The sequence below is a fragment of the Oryx dammah genome, unplaced genomic scaffold (assembly GCF_014754425.2).
Source record: "Oryx dammah isolate SB20612 unplaced genomic scaffold, SCBI_Odam_1.1 HiC_scaffold_11050, whole genome shotgun sequence".
Classification (NCBI taxonomy): domain Eukaryota; kingdom Metazoa; phylum Chordata; class Mammalia; order Artiodactyla; family Bovidae; genus Oryx; species Oryx dammah.
The window spans coordinates 10,346,138-10,365,146 of NW_024080444.1; the positions used below are offsets into that span (position 1 = coordinate 10,346,138).

General features: G+C 41.0%; 1 protein-coding gene across 1 annotated transcript in view; it reads left to right on the top strand.

Annotated features, from left to right (window-relative positions):
- LOC120860210 (glycine dehydrogenase (decarboxylating), mitochondrial) overlaps positions 1-19,009 on the top strand; it is an 80,839-nt gene that overhangs the window by 23,481 nt on the left and 38,349 nt on the right. Inside the window, exons 4-15 of the mRNA XM_040235990.1 lie at positions 1,515-1,679; positions 4,480-4,557; positions 5,765-5,912; positions 6,250-6,446; positions 8,143-8,239; positions 11,456-11,561; positions 12,617-12,756; positions 13,996-14,076; positions 16,415-16,512; positions 16,995-17,079; positions 17,253-17,294; positions 18,248-18,390. Coding sequence (XP_040091924.1) covers positions 1,515-1,679; positions 4,480-4,557; positions 5,765-5,912; positions 6,250-6,446; positions 8,143-8,239; positions 11,456-11,561; positions 12,617-12,756; positions 13,996-14,076; positions 16,415-16,512; positions 16,995-17,079; positions 17,253-17,294; positions 18,248-18,390 — 1,380 coding nt within the window. The remainder of the gene's footprint in view (positions 1-1,514; positions 1,680-4,479; positions 4,558-5,764; positions 5,913-6,249; positions 6,447-8,142; positions 8,240-11,455; positions 11,562-12,616; positions 12,757-13,995; positions 14,077-16,414; positions 16,513-16,994; positions 17,080-17,252; positions 17,295-18,247; positions 18,391-19,009) is intronic.

Consider the following 19,009-nt stretch of genomic DNA (forward strand, 5'->3'; position numbering starts at 1 on the left):
TAGTGAGTAAAATGAAAATTTCATGTTAGCAGGCAATTTAAGCATATGTCTTTCTGTTGCAGACACATGTATGAAGATCTTATCTGATCTGAGATCACAATTGCCCCTTGTTGATGCCTTTTGCATGACCCCATTTCTGCTCAGATTCCCTTTCTACTTTGTCTATGTTACGTATTGTGTGTCTCATTTATTCCGGTTCACCAGCCACTTAGAATCTGGCAAACTGATTTACAGTTGCTAAGCTAGGCTGTTCAAGGAATTAATTGAAGCAAAAATGTACTCTGCTGTACAAACAGTGTGAACAGCACACACACACTACTATACCAATGAACATTTCAGGGAAATTATTTCACCGTCTTAATGTTGTACTGCTTGGTAAGGTAAGCTCCCCCACTCTCTCCTTCCTCAGAGGTAAGAAGACATTGATTTCAAAGCCTTACCAAAAAAAAAAGATGGGAATACACTGAGTGTGATTACCATCAGGAAAGAAAGGAAAACACTCTTCAGGCTTGGAGGAATGAAAACAAAAGAGACAGGAAACAATGCTAATCACAGGTGGGAACATGGACTCCAGTCTGACACACGTTGGTAGTGCAGCGAATGGACTCTTGATGAAAAGACCCCTCTGTCCCAGGTCTTCAGCCATCCTCTCATCTCTCATTTTATTTAAAATATTTATCACTCTAAAGTGATTTCATGTATTTTATCTCTCCCCACTGTAATATTTTCCTTGAGATCAGAAACTGTTACCCATCATACTTTTGATGTGTCACCTGAGCTTATCATAGTTTTTGGCACTTAGTGGGCATGTAGCAAATATTTGTGGGATGAGTAAATAAATGAAGGAATGATAAAAAGGGATGCAGGCACTCAGGGATGAAGGGATGAAGACATATTTTTAGCTAATAGCTGGAGGATATAAGATTAAAATTCATGTCTGTACAGCCTTCTAACTATTTGCATTCTTGAATTTTGATAGCTATGGAGTTAACTCCCATAGACTTGTAATAACTGGAGAGTGACAATTCTTAAATTGACCTCTATTAATTTTTTAGGCACACATAGGACTTCTGGTTAGTATGAACAAAACTGCTCTCCCCCAAAGCCAAAAGTCTTGAGTATTAGATATTAGATTCTTGAACTATGATTGAGGTGAGCTTTTTTCTAAAATTCTGTTTCTAATACCACAGATAGGCTCAAGTGGATTTTAAGAGCCAGTTTACAATAAAACACATGCTTATGATAAGATCCTTGAAATGTAAATGGAAGATGATGCAACTTAGAGGGATAGAAAAGTATGTACTGATTATCCCTAACCAAAGGATAAGTATTATCGCCATGATTTAATTCCAAGCTTCCTTACAGAAGACAAGTAAGCTTATCTATGTATTATATCATTCTCAAGAGGGGAAAACTTAGTTTTCAGATACCTAATTCTAAAATGAAAGCATTTTGTGAGCTTTTTCTGAATAGTGGATTCACAGTTTGGACATAGCCTTTTGTGTCCCTTATAGGATCACCCAGTATACTCCGTACCAGCCAGAGGTGTCTCAGGGGAGACTGGAGAGTTTACTCAACTACCAGACCATGGTGTGTGACATCACAGGCTTGGACATGGCTAATGCATCCCTGCTGGATGAGGCCACCGCGGCTGCAGAGGCAATGCAGCTCTGCCACAGGTGAGAGGCCCAGAGTAGGGGACATCGGCCAGTCTTACCACCGCTGTGTGGGTGGGGCTTCCCCTGCCCCTATCTCTCTCTCTCTCTCTCACACACACACACACATGTGTATGAGATATATTACATTAGTATCCCCTTTAGAAAGCCACTGCTGTTCATTGTTTAACATTACGTTTTTAAGAAAGACGTTTTGCTCATCACATACATAGTGTTGTTCAGGGATGTTCCAGCAGCTCTGAGGCAGCGTCACGGACTGATCCCCGCCTCTCTCTGCCTCATCCTCAGTGTGAGGCTTTCATCCCGTAGATGCAAAAAAAGGATACAAGCTGAAAGTTGCAAGTTAAGTTTTATCCAGGGGTCTTACCGGACAATAGTCCCAGAGACAGTCTTTCATACAGCTCTGAGGAACTGCTGCCAAGAGGTCAGGGAGGAACCAGAATATGTAGGAACGTTTTGCTGGGGGAAGAAAATCCCATGTAGTTGAACATCAAAGGATTACTGCAAATCACAAAGAACAGACGTCTCAGGTTAATGATGTTAATGCTTTTCAGTGTATGGGAAGATGCAAGAATCTGGGCTCATTAAAATTATTCCTTAGGAGTGCTTCTTAACTATCTTAGGTGTCTCCAAAGCGTATAGTACTTCCTGTTTTTCTCCATCCTGAACTATCAGGGTGCACCATCAGTGGGCAGCTGCAGTGCCTGTGGCTTCATCCTTGCAGAACTGGAATGGCAGGCAGCATTCTTTGTCTACTGCAATGGGAGGCAATGGCCCCTGTCTACAGTCCTCCTGACCACAAGATGACTTGCTGGAGCTCCAGCCATCATGTCTGTATTCAGGAAGAAGTACAAGGCACTTCTAGCAAAATAAGCCAGTAGTATTTTGGAAGCCCCTACTTCGCAACTTACTTATGTTTCATTGACCACCCCTACCTAAAGTCACCTGGGGAAATGCAGTTTTTTCAGATGGGCACATTGTTGCCCTCTACATACTGGGTTTCTGTTATTATGGTTAACAGGAAGAATGCCTAGCAATCTGTAATGTAACATGTAAATAAGTATCACTCTCTTTTATGATGAATTTTCTTCTCAGGTTGTATTTAATGTTTTATAGCTTGTTTTCTTTTTCTACTTCACAATATTTGGGGGAACATTTCCCATTTCTTTAGTGAGTTTTCTAAACTATGGCTTTTATTGTGGGAGTTTTATGTAATCTCACCTCTACTGTTACACACTGTTTGTTCCCATTTTTTACTGTTATTATCTTTATGCATCTTTAGGATAAATTTTTGTCAGAAATTCTGATTATTTTCTGAGGACACATTTCCAGAAGTACAGTCATGGTTAACTTTGGTTAACACTTAGTTAACAGCTATTCTCCAGCTCCTCGCCTTCTTTCATTCTTTGTCTTGTGAATACGTTTGAGTTTAACTTCCTTCTGGGTAGATTCTCATGTGGCTTGTCATCTAGTAGGGAAATGTGCCCACATTGATGGTGTGTCTGTCTGAGGCTTTGGGGTGCTGGCCCTAGTCCACTGGGTGACTGCAGTGGCTGATAGCTTGATCCTAGTAGAACTGGGGGGGCAACGTTCTTTGTTTACACTCTGAATGCCCATGTAAGTTTCCTTCTTGGCTTCCAGAGGCTTGAGGAGTGGTTAAATTGGTTCTGGTACCAATTCCAGTCAGGGAGGGGGTTTCTTCTCACACCAGCAAACAAATACCCACTGGTGTCTGAGAATTCAATTCTCACACCACCTACCTGGAGATAGCATCAGATTCCACAGGTTCATGGATCAGATTTATAAGACTGCACCCCACTCCTGCCCAAATTCAGATGCAAGTCACAAGCCCAGGTTGTTCTTTGTGCTCTGACCAGCTGGCTATAGATGAAGGTTCCAACAGCCCCTTCTGACTCAGGATGCCAATCTCAAGTCCAGGTTGTATTCAACCCATGGGGTTTTCATGATCCCCTCCTAAGTTTCCATTAAATTTACTAGAGTGGCTCACTGAACTCAAGAGAAACATTTTACTTACTAGAAGCAGTGTATTAGCAAATGATATAACTCAGGAACAGCCAGACAGGAGATCTGCATAGGCCTGGGTATGTTGAAGGGGCTCAGAGCTTCCATGCTGCCTCAGAGTCACCCATTCTTCCCAGATTTCCACACGTTCACTGATTCAGAAGTTTCCTGAATCCCGTCCTTTTCCTTTGAGTGAGGACACTTGGTTAGATAATCTGTAAGTACTCCTTGGGAACCTCCCTGGTGTCTCAGTGGTAAAGAATCTGCCTGCCAGTGCATCATCTTACATTTACACTTTGACTCCTGGGTTGGGAAGATACCCTGGAGAAGGAAATTACAACCCACTCCAGATTCTTGCCTGGGAAATTCCATGGACAGAGGAGCCTGTCAGGCCATGTGGTCACAAAATATCCAACACAACAGAGCAACTAAACAACAACAAATGCTCCTTTGGCAATAAAGTTCACAAGTGTTTTTATTTAGAAGACTTAGTTTCTTGTTTCTACTTGTACCTAATTACTACCCTTTTGTTTCTTTTTCCTCATAGTATATTTTTTAAAATTTAAACCAGTTCAAGATTGATTTTGCTAAATAGGGTTGGAATTTGAATTGGATTTCAGTGCAATTCTGATCAGGAAACATCACCGTTAGTTATTAGTGACTGATTATTTTTTATTCTATGCTCAGACTTTCATTTAGTACCATCTCTTTTTTTGCATTCTTAGAAGATACTCTGATCTCTTTAATGTTCATGTTTGAATGCAGTTTTTCTTTTCAACAGGCAGAACAAGAGAAGGAAGTTTTTTGTTGACCCCTGTTGCCACCCACAAACGATTGCTGTCGTCCAAACTCGAGCCAAGTAATTAATTTTATTTGTATTTTGAACTCGGGGATAATATTATGCTCATCTCTGTTGTTTCTTCCTCTTATTTCCAAAGTGATTGGAGGTGAAACTGGTTTAAATTGGGGTTGTTGAATTTTATTTTCCCTCCCACTTTCTTCCCGTGATCTTACTGGTAAGTAAACCGTGTCAGAATTCAGGGGAAAATACACAGTGGATTTGATTGCCTTTGCCTTTTATTAAGTTACCACATTGTTTTGTCTTCTTTTTGTAAAAAGAAGATTAAGAATATCAAAATAATTTCAACAGTGTTTTGAAGTAAGCACAGACTAAAAGTGGAACTCTCACACACTGTCCTAATTTTGTATATACTCCTACGAACATGGCTCCTGTCTGAAATTCCTACAAATGTGGCTCCTAGGAATCTGCATAATACCTAGGTTAGTACAATGTAGATGAAAGCACATTTTTTTAAATTGCTGTAATCAAATAAAACAAACACAGCACAGCTGCCACATGTGGGTGTGTTTATTTGCTTTCTCCTTGTGAAAGCTTTTCCCCTGAACCCATACCACCATTCCTTCAGAAGTGGTTTTCTAACATGATAGAAATTAGATAGTTACAAGAACTAAGGAAGATTTTCTCGTCTTACTGAGATTTCCATTCACTTAAGGCCCATTTGGCTCAGCTGGTAAAGAATCTATCTGCCATGTGGGAGACCTGGGTTCAACCTCTGGGTTGGGAAGTTCCCCTGGAGAAGGGAAAGGCTACCCACTCCAGTATTCTGGCCTGGAGAATTCCATGGACTTTACAGTCCATGCGGTCGTGAGGAGTCGGACACGACTGAGAGACTTTCACTTTCACTAAGAGCCATCTAAGGTCAAGGTAGTAACGGCTCTTCCATTACTGGTATTGGTTCTATAGCCATAAGAAGGCATGTTCTGCTCTTGTCCCAGGAGCATGTTCTGATAGGAAAGGGGGAGAGGAGCAGAAGGATAGAAGAGAGAAACAAGCTGAGCTGTTGGATGCATATGAGCCAGTGAGAAGCACTGTTAGTACTGAAGGGCCAGGTGTGGAATGGGGGTGTATGTGAGCATGCTGGGATGGGGTAGGCAGTGAGGCACTGAGGAAGACACCAAATAGGAATCTCTGTCACGGAGAAGAAACTGTAGGTAATTTGATTTTCCCTGTAAACCAAAAATATGGTTGTTCTTTGTCTTTCCAGGTATTCTGGAGTCCTCATTGAGCTGAAGTTACCCCATGAAATGGACTTCAGCAGTAAAGATGTCAGTGGAGTGCTGTTCCAGTACCCAGACACTGAGGGGAAGGTGGAGGACTTCACAGAGCTCGTGGAGAGAGCCCATGAGGCCGGGGTAGGAGAACCTTTCCTTGTGGGGGTCCGTGGAGGAATGTCTCAACGTTGAATGATTATTGTTATTCTTTTTGGTGTGTTTTAATTTCCACACCTTTATCACCTAGTATGGTAAAGCTGCCTCCTTCCTACCTCTTTTCTTCAAGTTTGCTTTCTTCACTGGCTCTTGGGACATAGTAGACATTCAGTAAATATTTTAAATGAATGAATGAGTAAACACATTTCACAGGGTACAAACCAACTCTTCCAGTCTGCCCATAATGGAGATAATTTGATACCCTCCCACTATTCTCAGGGAAGGCCACAACCTTTTCCATTTTCTCTTATTTCCTTTCTAGAGCTTGGCCTGCTGTGCTACTGACCTTTTAGCTCTGTGCATCCTGAGGCCTCCTGGAGAATTTGGGGTAGACATCGCCCTGGGCAGCTCACAGAGATTTGGGGTGCCACTGGGCTATGGTGGACCACATGCAGCCTTTTTTGCTGTCAGAGAAAACTTGGTGAGGATGATGCCTGGAAGAATGGTGGGGGTAACAAGGTAAAGCAGCTCATGCTTCTTCCCTTTTACTGTGATTGTGGTTTTCTCTGCTCCTTCTCTTGCTCACAAAGGTTGTTGATATCTCTTAGAATTGGGTCGTTTGGATCAATTGAGGAAATATAGAGCATAGAGTCAGAAGAAAGAGTATATTTAGGATACTAATGTTTGGGGTATCAGTGCCCTATCTACTCCCTAACCCATCCCAACACACACAGACACCATTCTCCTATATTTAGCCCTCAAATGCCATGTACCTTTTCTCAAATGCCATGAATTTGTGCATATTTGGAAAAGCATGCATGCAATGTATAACACATTTGTACTGAAGTTATAGACATGAATTTATTTAGGTTGATGAAAGCCTTGAAAGACTGAATATTTTAGGTGTGTTCTATATCTAACTGGTCTCTTTCTTGAAAGGATTAGCTTGCCATGTGGCTGTGTAAAGACAAGTGCAGTAAGAGACTGTTATGCACACACTGAGTGTGACCCACATTGTTTCCTAGAGGCCTGCCCCTTGGCTATTTGAGTAATTTCCAAATGTACTTCCTTTTAAAGTATTTCAACTGTATCTATTTGTATATTTGGTTGCATCAAGTCTTGGTTGCGGCACTGGGTCTTCAGTTGTGTCATGTGGGATCTTGTTGCAGCGCGTGGGGTCAACAGTTGTGGTGCATGGGTTTAGTTGCTCCATGGCACGTGGGATTCCCCATCCAGGGATTGAGCCCAAGTCCTCTGCATTGCAAGGCAAATTCTTAACCACTGGACCACCAGGGAAGTCCCTCCAAATATTCTTTATTGGGTGCTTCTCACAGCTAAAGATCATCAGGTTAAGAACTTAGCTGAGTGCCATGATTATTACTGTGGAGATTTAGCATATTATTTTTGACCTTTCATAAAAATTGGACTATTAATGTAAGTAAGGGAATAGTCTTGATTAGTGCTGATGTGATGGTGATGAGAAGTTCTGAAATACTTTCATTTTGTCACATGATAGCAAAAGGCACTTTGCTTTTTAATGTAAAAATGATATTTTCTTTAGGTATTTTTACATTAGCTTCTTTCAATGATGTCTCTTCACCAGATGAGATGAGGCAGAGGTTTTTCTGATTTTAAAAGAATTTCATATATCAATTACTATCTTCTGATTTTTGTGTTGAAATTCTGACCTTTTTGGAAAGTGGACCAAAGAGTTGATGAAATAGAAGATAAGACTGCTGAATCTCTGTGTTTGTCTAGATTTTTAATTGCATTAAGAAAGAAGGGATTTTATTAGAGACAAGTGGTAAGGTTATTAACTTTATTTATAACCACATAGTTGCTCAGATTTCTGGTATAAAAATTCTGTTTCCCTTGTCTAGTATTTCCCTGTTCTCTGAGTCTCCTAAATAAGCTCAGAGTGGAGTTTAATCCTCAATTATCATCATTATTTTAGGCTGGGAGATTACTGGGAAATTTTCTTTTAAGGTTTCCAACTTATTGTATATATCTCAGTGCCTCAAATCCTCAGGGTGCAAACTGAAAATTAGTAGTCCCATTTGGAAGAAGATAGTTTGGAAATTGCTCGTTATGGACTAGCACCTAAGTAACATTGCTGAATTCACTTCAAGGTGGGAAAGAAAGAAGCAGTTCTGTTTATGGCAACTCTCAGTACTGTGATGATCTGTGCTGACTGAACGTTTTATTCTTGGTCCAGAGATGTCAGTGGAAAAGAAGTGTATCGTCTGGCTCTTCAAACCAGGGAGCAACACATCCGGAGAGACAAGGCTACCAGCAACATCTGTACAGCTCAGGTGGATCACAGACCTGACCTGCTCACTGAATGCCTTACAGTCTACAGAAATGATCTACTTATTCATTTTACTGAGTTGTTGTTTCATTCATTCATCATCTACCGAGCAGCTGGCACACCAGAAATGATAAGATCTTATTGGTAGAGAAGCCTTGTGGTCTTGTCAGAATGCCAGTCTTGTATTTTACTGGGGTTCCATGTATGTACATACTTCACCCATTAGGGTGTCTGGCATTCTTGGCTGCAGGGCAGATCTGTTGTGCGTGGTGATTCTCTTAGGGCTGAGATGGAGGCACTCCAGGTTAGTGTGAAGAAGGCGAGTAAAGATACTTGAGGTGACTGTACTGAGGGGATGGTTTAGATTGGCCAGTCAGTGGTGGTCATGGGCTATTCTTACTGAGAACTCATGAGAGGTATTCCTGAAACGGATGGTATGAAAGAGGAGGAGTTACTTGAACATTGCCCAAGAGCTCAGGTTAGAGGGAGCAGTATTCATCGACACTCAGCCAATTCCTAGGATCAGGCGGAGGACCACACCTGAGCATATGATCCATTTTAGGTTCATCTCTTCTATTCAGGGCCAGAGAAAAAGATCTTGTAGATAACTCAGCAGGCAGAACAGTGTTCTTCCCCCTCAGGGCATTGGCTCAAGTACCACCACCAGACTTTAGAAAGCCTCTGCAGGGATGCTGTCGACAATAAGGTCTTCTTACAGCTTGTTCTGTGTCTTCCCTGGTGGCTCAGCAGTAAAGAATCTGCCTTCCAATTCAGGAAATGTGGATTCAATCCCTGGGTCAGGAAGATTTCCTGGAGAAGGAAATGGCTATCCATTCCAGTATTCTTGCCTAGGGAATCCCATGGACAGAGGATCCTGGCGGGCTATAGTCCATTGGGTTTCAAAGAGTCAGACACAACTCAATGACTAAATCAACACCAACAGTAATGGCTTGTTCTATAGTCACTGGTCATTGAAACAGTATCCTCTGTCGGTTTTCTTGCATTATATTTTTTGTCTCAGGGAAGTGGCTGCTTTTCAGGGAAGAGCTCCTTTAGTGTCACAGGTAGGAGCCAGTTGTCACAAGCTTGTCCTCTGTTGACAGCAAATTGATCTTTATATGATGCCTTTACTTTTCACCAGCTTCCCTGGTGGCTCAGAGGTTAAAGCGTCTACCTGCAATGCGGGAGACGTGGGTTCGATTCCTGGGTTGGGAAGATCCCCTGGAGAAGGAAATGGCAACCCACTCCAGTACTCTTGCCTGGAGAACCCCATGGATGGAGGAGCCTGGTGGGCTACAGTCCACGGGGTCGCAAAGAGTTGGACACAACTGAGCGCCTTCACTTTCACTCACTTACTTTCTATAGTTTACCCTTCATTTTTTGCTGAATTCTCTGCTAACATATCTTTTCTTCCTCTGCTGCTTTCTGCTCATACTTTTCCAGAAGGTGTCTCTCTGATCACTAAGTACACTAAGGGTTTTTTGCTTCAAGGCTTGAATTAATTTTCCAGGTTAATTTGAGCTGTCTACAGTGAACAGAAGTTATGTTCCTACTTTTTTTCTTCTAGTTCATGATCTCTAGTTTAAAAAGGAACATGAATCAATCTCCACAAGCCTTCTGTGATGGGAGATTTCCAGAGTATTCTGTGAACTCTCACCTGAGTTTTTATTTCCAGGCAGTGTAGCCACAAGCCATGATACTCTCTTCTATGGATGTTTTACTTCAGAAATGCATTCTCCATAGCAGTAAGGTATTGTGGTTCCTCTGTATTTATTTCTAATTGTTACATGGAGTCCACAAGAGTATCTGTACTCTCTCTGGGATTTGGTCCAAGAAAGCCTACTGCTGTGTTCTCTGATGTCTTCTTTTCCTCGTTTTCTTTACTGACTCTGATTTCACTTTCTGGCATTTTTCAAGAACTCTTTCTTGTTCAGCAGTTGCCACAGAGATATTCCTTCTAGCAGCCTCACAGAGGAAAAGTGTACCTAACACAACAGATCTGATACTGAACATCATCCAACTTCAAAGCGCTGTGTTTCTCAGCTGAGTAGTGTTTCTACTTCGTGAAGGGCCCCTTCCCACCTTGGGATGATTGGCCGTAAAGGTGGATCTTGAACTGCTGACCTAGTATCTTAGGACAAAGGTAACATTAGTGGGACTGGAAACTTCAGAAAGACTGTGATGCTGGACCGATGAGACGTTAGGAGATGTGGGAGAATCGAATGGACTAAAGCAGGTGAGGAGTCTCTGACCTCACCTGTTTGAACCAGATACTATGGATGATATTGCATGGTTAGAAGGTAAACAGGTAAGAGATAGAGCCAGAAGGAGGAGAAACAGGAGGTGGGCCTCCATTATTTTCCCCCAGGTTGGCACTCATTTTGGTATCTGACCCAAGCCACCCTCGTTTTATCCTTCTCCATGATCCAAGGTGCAATCACAGTGGTCCCTTCCTTGCTCCCTATGCTGGACTCCTTCCCCGAATCTCTGAGAGATTCAGTACTGTTCTTTCCCATTTTGTATGACACTAGGATACATCCCTGTAAGTACTTCTGTGAAACCTCAATCAACAGTCAAAAGAGATATCTTACCTGAGAAGGTGACCTTACTGTTAGCAGGGAATAAGCCGTAGGTTCTGATTTTCCCTTTCTAATGTATCTCCTGCCTTCTTATTTTGGTTTTATCCTCTGTGGCCTGCATTTTTATCTTTGGTGGTCCTTTGCTGTTAATTTACCATTCACCTCTTGGTTGGCTGCAATTCAGTTTTTAGTGCTTTATTTGAGACTTCAAGAGAATTATTCTCCCTGAGTTCTTGTGTGTTTGAAAATTTTTGTTGCTTTTATCTTTGAAGAACCATTTTATTGAGCCTATAATTCTTAGATCTCACTTTTTTTCCCCTGAGGTCTTTGTTCCACTGTTTTCCAGTGTTAAATATCACATATCTGAAGACAGTGATTGCCCCTTTACGAGTGACAAAATTATGTTGCATGAATGGAACCTCTTATTAACGGTCACATTCAAAGGTTTAGTGTAGTGACTCTAAGGTGCCTTAGATGCTGTTTTTTTTTTTTCCCTCAGATGGCCAGGCAGGTTATAAATGGTTCCCAACTGCATAGAGAAGGCAGGAAGGCTGATCATTTTGCTTACTCCCTGTTTTCAGTTTCAGTATCTATCTTCTATCACATTGCTAAACATCATTCTTTAAATGCTCTTTGTTTAGGCTCTCTTGGCGAATATGGCTGTGATGTTTGCAATCTACCATGGGTCTCATGGGCTGGAACATATTGCTAGGAGGGTACATAATGCCACTTTGATTTTGTCTGAAGGTGAGTCAGTCGTCTATTTTAAAAATTTTGGTTGTAACAAGACTGATAATTGTGAATAAGTAAAATTTAAAATTCACTGCATGTCCAATGTCACATGCAAAATTAAAAGTCAGATAAAAACCGGGGAAGAATATTTTCAGCATCTATGATTGACTGAGTGTTAATATATTTAGTATACTGAGCTTTTGCTCAGTCCCCCCGACCCTATATACAGGAAGGATGAACACCCTGGGAAAAAACTGAGCAAAGGACATTAAATGTAATTTTAAAAGAAAGCATACAAATGAACATACATAATTTCAACCTCACTATTAACCAAATAAATGTAAGTTGAAAGAATAAAATAGTGTTTCTCCCATCACATTGGCAAAGATTAAAAAAGAATACTGATATTGGTATGATGTTTTATGAGGGCACTTAAACAATTTGTATCAAAAAGTGCCTACAATTTGATCCAGAAATTCTAGTAATGTTTCTAAAGGAAATAATCAGATAAGGATGTAAAGGGTGTCCACAAAAACATTATTTGCAATATTACATCTTGGAAATAGCCTAAATGTCCAGTAGTAAGTAATTAGTTAAAATTATGGTACATAATTTAAGTTTGAATATTATATAGCCATTAAAAATAATGATGGGGGTTTTGATCTATTGAAAAGTTCATGATATGTTAAATATTCTTTTTCAAGATAAAGAAGTATATATATAAGATATATTACAAGTAGACACACATATATAAACACCCTTCTGGGAGGAATCTGTACAGAGGAATCTGGGAGGAATCTGGTACAGAGGAATCTGTACCAAAAAGTAACCATTAGTTATTAGTGGATGGTAATTATGGTGATTTTTTCCTCCATTTTTATATGTATTTCACAACTCTCTACAGCATAATAATAAATATTAAATTTTTTAAAATTTGAAAGCAGCAATCAAAACTCTGGGTAGGACCAGGAACAGACTGTAGTAGGATTTACCTCCTCGCTCCTCTGAAGTGTACGGGGCAGAGGGTCAGGTTGCTCTGTAGAGACTGGTGGCTCTCCTGTTTTGTCTAGGTCTCAAGCGAGCAGGGCACCAACTCCAGCATGACTTGTTCTTTGACACTCTGAAGATTCAGTGTGGCTGCTCAGTGAAGGAGGTCTTGGGCAGGGCCGCTCAGCGACAAATAAATATTCGGCTCTTTGAGGATGGCACAGTAAGTCAGACTTTCAGTTTCATTTTACAAATTCTATAAATTTTCATGACTTTTCTCATTAAAATATCTTTTTATTTAAAAAAGATCTCAGTATTGGACCTTTGGGTGCAATCTGTCTCTTTGTAAACAATTTTCATTTCCAGTTTGGAATGCTGTGACTTTTTAAATGGTGATTTAAATGGTCAACTTTCCTTAAGGTGTTGTGTTTTCATACATGGAACTTTTAGGCACATATTTTGCTCATACTACTCCTTTATTCTGAAAAAGGAAATGGCAACCCACTCCAGTATTCTTGCCTGGAAAATCCCATGGATGGAGGAGCCTGGTGTGCTACAGTTCATGGGGTCACAAAGAGTTGGACACGACTGAGCAACTTCACTCACTCACTCACTCATTTCTTTATTCACAATATGATAAGCAATAAGATGAGGCAAGTTAAGGGAAGAAAATGGTGAGCTTATCTAGTACCAAAAGTGGTGCCCTGCAGCCCTCAGACTGTCAGAGTTCAGATGTGGCTGTAAAACTCTGAATCTTGTGGAGTTTGGGACTGGACTAGCCTGCTTTGCCCAAGAGTCAACCTGGACATAATGATATTCTGTTGTTTTAGAACAACGGAGAGTTTTGTCCAGCACTTTCTCCCCTTGGACTTCTCTTATTAGAGTTTCAACCCTGATTTTTGTGTGTGTGTGTTCAATTCTTTTTTAAAAGCTTATTTTTAACTGGAGGATAATTGATTTACAATGTTGTGTTGGCTTCTGCTGTATAGCAACATGAATCAGCCATAAGTATATATATCCCCTCCCTCGTGGGCCTCCCTCCCACCTCACCCCACCATCCCTCCCCTCTAGACCATTACAGAGCATGGAGCTGAGCTCCCTGTGCTATACGGCATCTTCCCACTAGTTATCTATTTTAAACATTGTAGTGTATATATGTCAGAGCTCCTCTCTCAACTCATCCCGCCCTCTCCTTCCCGCTCTGTGTCCACAAGCCCATTCTCTAGTCTGCATCTGTATTCCTACCCTGAAAAGAGGTTTATCACAACCATTTTTCTAAATTCCATATATATGCGTTAATATAAAATACTTATTTTTCTCTTTCTGACTTACTTCATTATGTAAGACAGTCTCCTAAAGTTCATCCACCTCACTACAACTTCCTCAAATTCATTCCTTTTTATGTCAGCCCTGATCTTGGTATTCAGAGCTAATGTTTTCCCTTTCATTTTCATTTCGATAGCTTGGTATTTCTCTTGATGAAACAGTCAATGAAAAAGATCTGGATGACTTGTTGTGGATCTTCGGCTGTGAGTCGTCTGCAGTAAGTAAATTAAAATACATACTCCTCATAAGGATTATTTGGGGAGGTGTCAGAGATGGCCTTGCCTCTTGTGGGCCTGAGTTGTGAGGGAGAAGGGGCCCAGGAGTGACCTTGGTGGCCCGCTGTTAAAATTAAACTACTGATTTTCTCTTGTTCCTGTGACTGCTGATAGTTAGAGGTCACTGCTCTGGGCCCCAGCCAGGACTAATTAGCCAGGTTAGTTGGAAGGACTGTTAATTGTACTTAATTGAATCTATTCCTAATAGAAAGTTTCATAACACTTACATCTTGGTTATGTTGATTCTGGGAAAACTGACCTAATATGTGCCAGGTCGTTAATATGTGTTACATCCCCATAGTGAAAGTGAAGTCGTGTCTGACTCTTTGCGACCCCATGGACTGTAGCCTACCAGGCTCCTCTGTCCATGGGATTTTCCAGGCAAGAGTACTGGAGTGGGTTGCCATTTCCTTCTCCAGGGGATCTTCCCGACCCAGGGATCGAACCCAGGTCTCCCACATTGTAGGCAAACGCTTTCCTGTCTGAGCCCCTGGGAAGTCGTTATGTCCTCTGGATAGTGCTAAATCAGACATATTTCCTGCCCTTATGGAGCTTCTAGTCTAGTAAGGATGTGAACAAGCACAAGAATGCAGTCTAGGTGAGGTATTATGATGGGCACTGTCTGTGATGAGCACAGAGGAGGGGCTTCTCACCAAGACTCGGAAGAATTTCTCTTAAGTGGAGACCTGAAAGATGAGTAGGAGCTATCCAGACACAATTGTGGAGAAGGAGGATGGAGCTACAGGTGTTCCGGATGCTGGGAAAAGCAGCCACAAAGGCGAGGAGGAGAGAGATAACATGAGAACTAGAAGCAGTGTGGTGTGACTGAGTTGGTTTCTAAAATGATGAAATAGCAGGACGTGTGAGGATGAGATTCTGTGAGATGGAGGAGAGGCATCAGTAGCTACCTACACCTGTAGCAAGGTGTTAATCACAACACTCTGCAAGGCTTATAGCATAAGAGCCACTCAATAAACATTTGCTAAATGAACCAATGAAAGGAAGCAGAAATAGGTTTCAGGGTGTTTATCAGTGCTGTCCTGGTTGTCTAAGTTTTCTTTGAGACCTGACTTTAAATCAGAAAACAAATGAAAGTTATCAAAGAAGTATTACACTGTTCTCTTTTAAACTAATTAATAAACAAAACTGAATAAGTATCCTCCCTCTAGAATTCTGCACTTAATTTAAATTTAATCACAGTATTTGTTCTATGCATTTGAGGAATTTCAGGAACACCCACTGAGGGCTCCAGAGAGCCATTCTATCAGCCTGGAGAAGAATGAGGAGCAAGCCATGTATTTAATTATATGTTTTAGATATTTTATCAGACATATGGTTTGCAAATATTTCCCCTGTTCTGTTTGTTGTCTTGATGGTGTCATTTAATGCACAAAAGTTCACTTTTATCTATTTTTTCTGTGTTGCTCATGCTTTTGGTGTCATAAAGACATCATTGTCAAATCCAAGGTCATGCAGATTTGCCTGTATACTTTCTTCTAAGAGTTTTATAATTTTATTTTCTTTATTTCTTAATATTTAATTTATTTATTTTGGCACACTGGTTCTTAGTTGCAGCATGTGGAATCTTTAGCTGCAGTATGTGGGATTCAGTTCCCAGACCAGAAATCAAACCTGGGCCCCCTACATTGGGAACATGGAGTCTTAGCCACTGGGCCACCAGGAAAGTCCCAGATATCATAGTTTTAGCTTGTAGATTTAGGGCCTTAATCCATTTTGAATTAGTTTTTGTGTATGGTGCAAGATAAGGGTTCAGTTTCATTCTTTTGCATGTGTATATCCAGTTTTCTCAGCATCCTTTGTTGAAGAGACTGTTCCTTTCCCTACTGAATGGTCTTGACATTAGTATTTTATTAGACTGTTCTTGAAGACAAAAGAGCAGTGTCAGATAAGAATCCTTACTTGAGCTTTATCATGGTAAAGTTTTAGATAGCCCTTTAAAATAATTTACTGTAACTTGCTCCATTGTTCATGGAACATGCAGGAGATGTCAACTTTTGTTTTGGCAGTAAAAATCGCACAGCTTTTATTTACTGTCGCTAAGTTCAGTGGAACTTAAGGATGGTATTTTGAAGAATCGCCACACTGCATGACCCTGACCTCTGTCTTTGCACCATGCCACATGTCCCGGATGAGGGGTGGAAGGTTGGGTGGTAAGGAATTTCCAGTGCTCTATCACAACACATGCTTAGTGGAAGCCTGCTTCACATGTGGTTCCAGGCATGATTTCCATCCTTCAGTGTCTGTGATCTCTCCATGCAGGAGCTGGTTGCTGAAAGCATGGGTGAGGAGCGGAGAGGTATTCTAGGGACTGCCTTCAAGAGGACTAGCCCATTCCTCACACATCAAGTGTTCAACAGGTTTGTGTGGCTCGTGTGACTTCTGCGTTGGGAGCACAGTGGAGAGTGGCTTCAACTACGATACAGTTATTGTGGTTCAGCCTGAGTAACTGCTAAATCCCAATTCTAACCTGGGCAGAAAGCACATCATATTTCCTGATGGCTCTGCTCCCTGGGCACCATAACCCATAATTCTACTCCTGAGAAGATGAGAGTTTGAGTGCATGGCTGCCAGGCTGAAGATCATACCCAGGGACTCAGCGTCGTCTTCTTTCCAGCCCTTTCTCTCATGCCCATGGGCAGCTTCTTGTCGTAGGGAATCCTCTGTGGTTTGTGGGGGATGGTCCATGCCCTTCTCTCTGATACTTTGCGGGCATGTTGCTCATGGCCTAATTTGATCTGTATGTTGAAGGTAGATATCAGTGTATCTTAACCTTTTAGAAAGATGTGTGTGGGCTCTTATTTAATTATATTGGTCTAAACCCTGTGTTCTGTGTTCACAGCTATCACTCAGAAACAAATATTGTCCGATACATGAAGCGACTAGAGAACAAGGACATTTCCCTTGTGCATAGCATGATTCCACTGGTAATTATTGCCTTTCTTTCCATTCCCCACTCCACCCTGAGTCCACCTCTTTGGGTCACACCTAATATGCTGCAAGAGAGATGAATGGTTGGCCTTTCAGGGAGATGGGAGGACCAATCCGATGGAACATAGGAAGTCACTAACGTAATACACTTTGGCTGTGCTTCTTAAAGGGGTCCTGTACCATGAAGCTCAACAGTTCATCTGAACTCACGGTAAGTAGGTCACGTCTATTAAGAGGGGGCTTACCAGAGGCAGTATCTTGGCTTGTGCATAAGTAGATAATGAGAGAACCTGCCGCTGGGACTGTGATTAATAACTACTTTAGAAATCCTGTACCTCACTCTTAAACAATCTCGGCAGAAACCCTAACTTTATCACAACCTGATCATTTACGTTTATGACTGAGATTATTTTTAAATATTAAAATAAGTAAAGATAGAGCATTTATCTCTTCCTACCTCTCCCCCCAAGACTCCCTTTTAAATCTGCCATGTTAAAAGCTTTTATCAACTTGTAGTTGTTAAGCTCAGGTGGAATTAAGCTTTCTATAAATCATTTCTCAGTGCCAAAAGGGTTGAGATTGAGGTTTTAATTTATTCCTTGTATCAACAAGGTTTTTGTATCCTGCTGTGGTGTTTGGTAAGTATCTGTACTAGGCCAGCATGTTTCTTTTTTTATATAGGATTATTCTGATATGACAAATCACATCAGGAAAAGAAAATCATTTTATATTGTAGGATTTTCCCCATTTACTTTTATGTTGGTGTTTTGTTCTGCTTAATGAAAAAAAAGAGTAATATATGTGCTATGCAAGAGTTTGAATAAAACATGCCTGAAACAACTCATTGAGTTTCATGGATATAAATCAATTTGGGGGCCTTTTTGTTCCTGAAAAAATAGGAAAAGGTTATTTTTTTGTGTAAGTGCCCTTTTTGGGGCCACTATGACTCACTTGTACAATGAAGACAGTAACAGTACTTACTTTATAAGACTGCGGTAAGAGTTAAATCAATGAATTTATTTAAAATGCTTAGATTAGTGCCTGACACATAGTAGGCAATTTCTGTGTTAGCTATTGCTATCATCATCATCATTATTAATGTTAGTATTGTTATTACTATTACAATGTATACATATGCATATGCTTTCTCCTCTTGCTCTTCAGCCTATCACATGGAAAGAATTTGCAAATATCCACCCCTTTGTGCCTCTGGAACAAGCTCAAGGATACCAGCAGCTTTTCCGAGAACTCGAGAAGGATTTGTGTGAACTCACTGGCTACGATCAAATCTCTTTCCAGCCTAACAGGTAAAGAGATTTCTTCTTCTGTCTTTTCAGTTATCTTTTGTAGTATAATACCCCCTGGGATGGATGACTAGAAGATCCAAAGTGGCCTCATTCTCAGAGCTGGGCAGGAAGTGATGGCTGTTGGCTTGGAGTCCAGTTGACTATGTGGACCTCTCCAGTGGTTGCTGAAGCTCCCTCACAGAATTGGGTCTGGATTCAAAGTGAGGTGTTCCAAGGTGGAAGTATGTGGAAGCTGCAAGCCTTTTCAGGCTCAGCCTCTGGAGTTACACAGCATCCCTTCCAGAGCATTCTATCTGTCGTAGCATTTTAGGGCAGCCCAAATTAAATGTGGGAGGGGTCCAACATGTGGTTGTGAATGTGGAAAATCCTGGTTCACTGTGGGCCATCTTTGAAAGGTAGTTACTACATCCACCTTACAGTTTAAGAATCAGAATTGAGCTCCTTATAAGCAGCAATGCCTCAGTCTAGTAGGACCAGGAGAGTCTGGATCCTAGTTTGTTTTGTCAACAACCTTGAAATATCCTTTCCCCTTTTCTGGCCTCAGCCTCTGTAAAATAAAAAATTTTGAGCAAAAGTGATTTTCGAAAACATGCAAACTCATGGAAATGTAGTGTCCAGT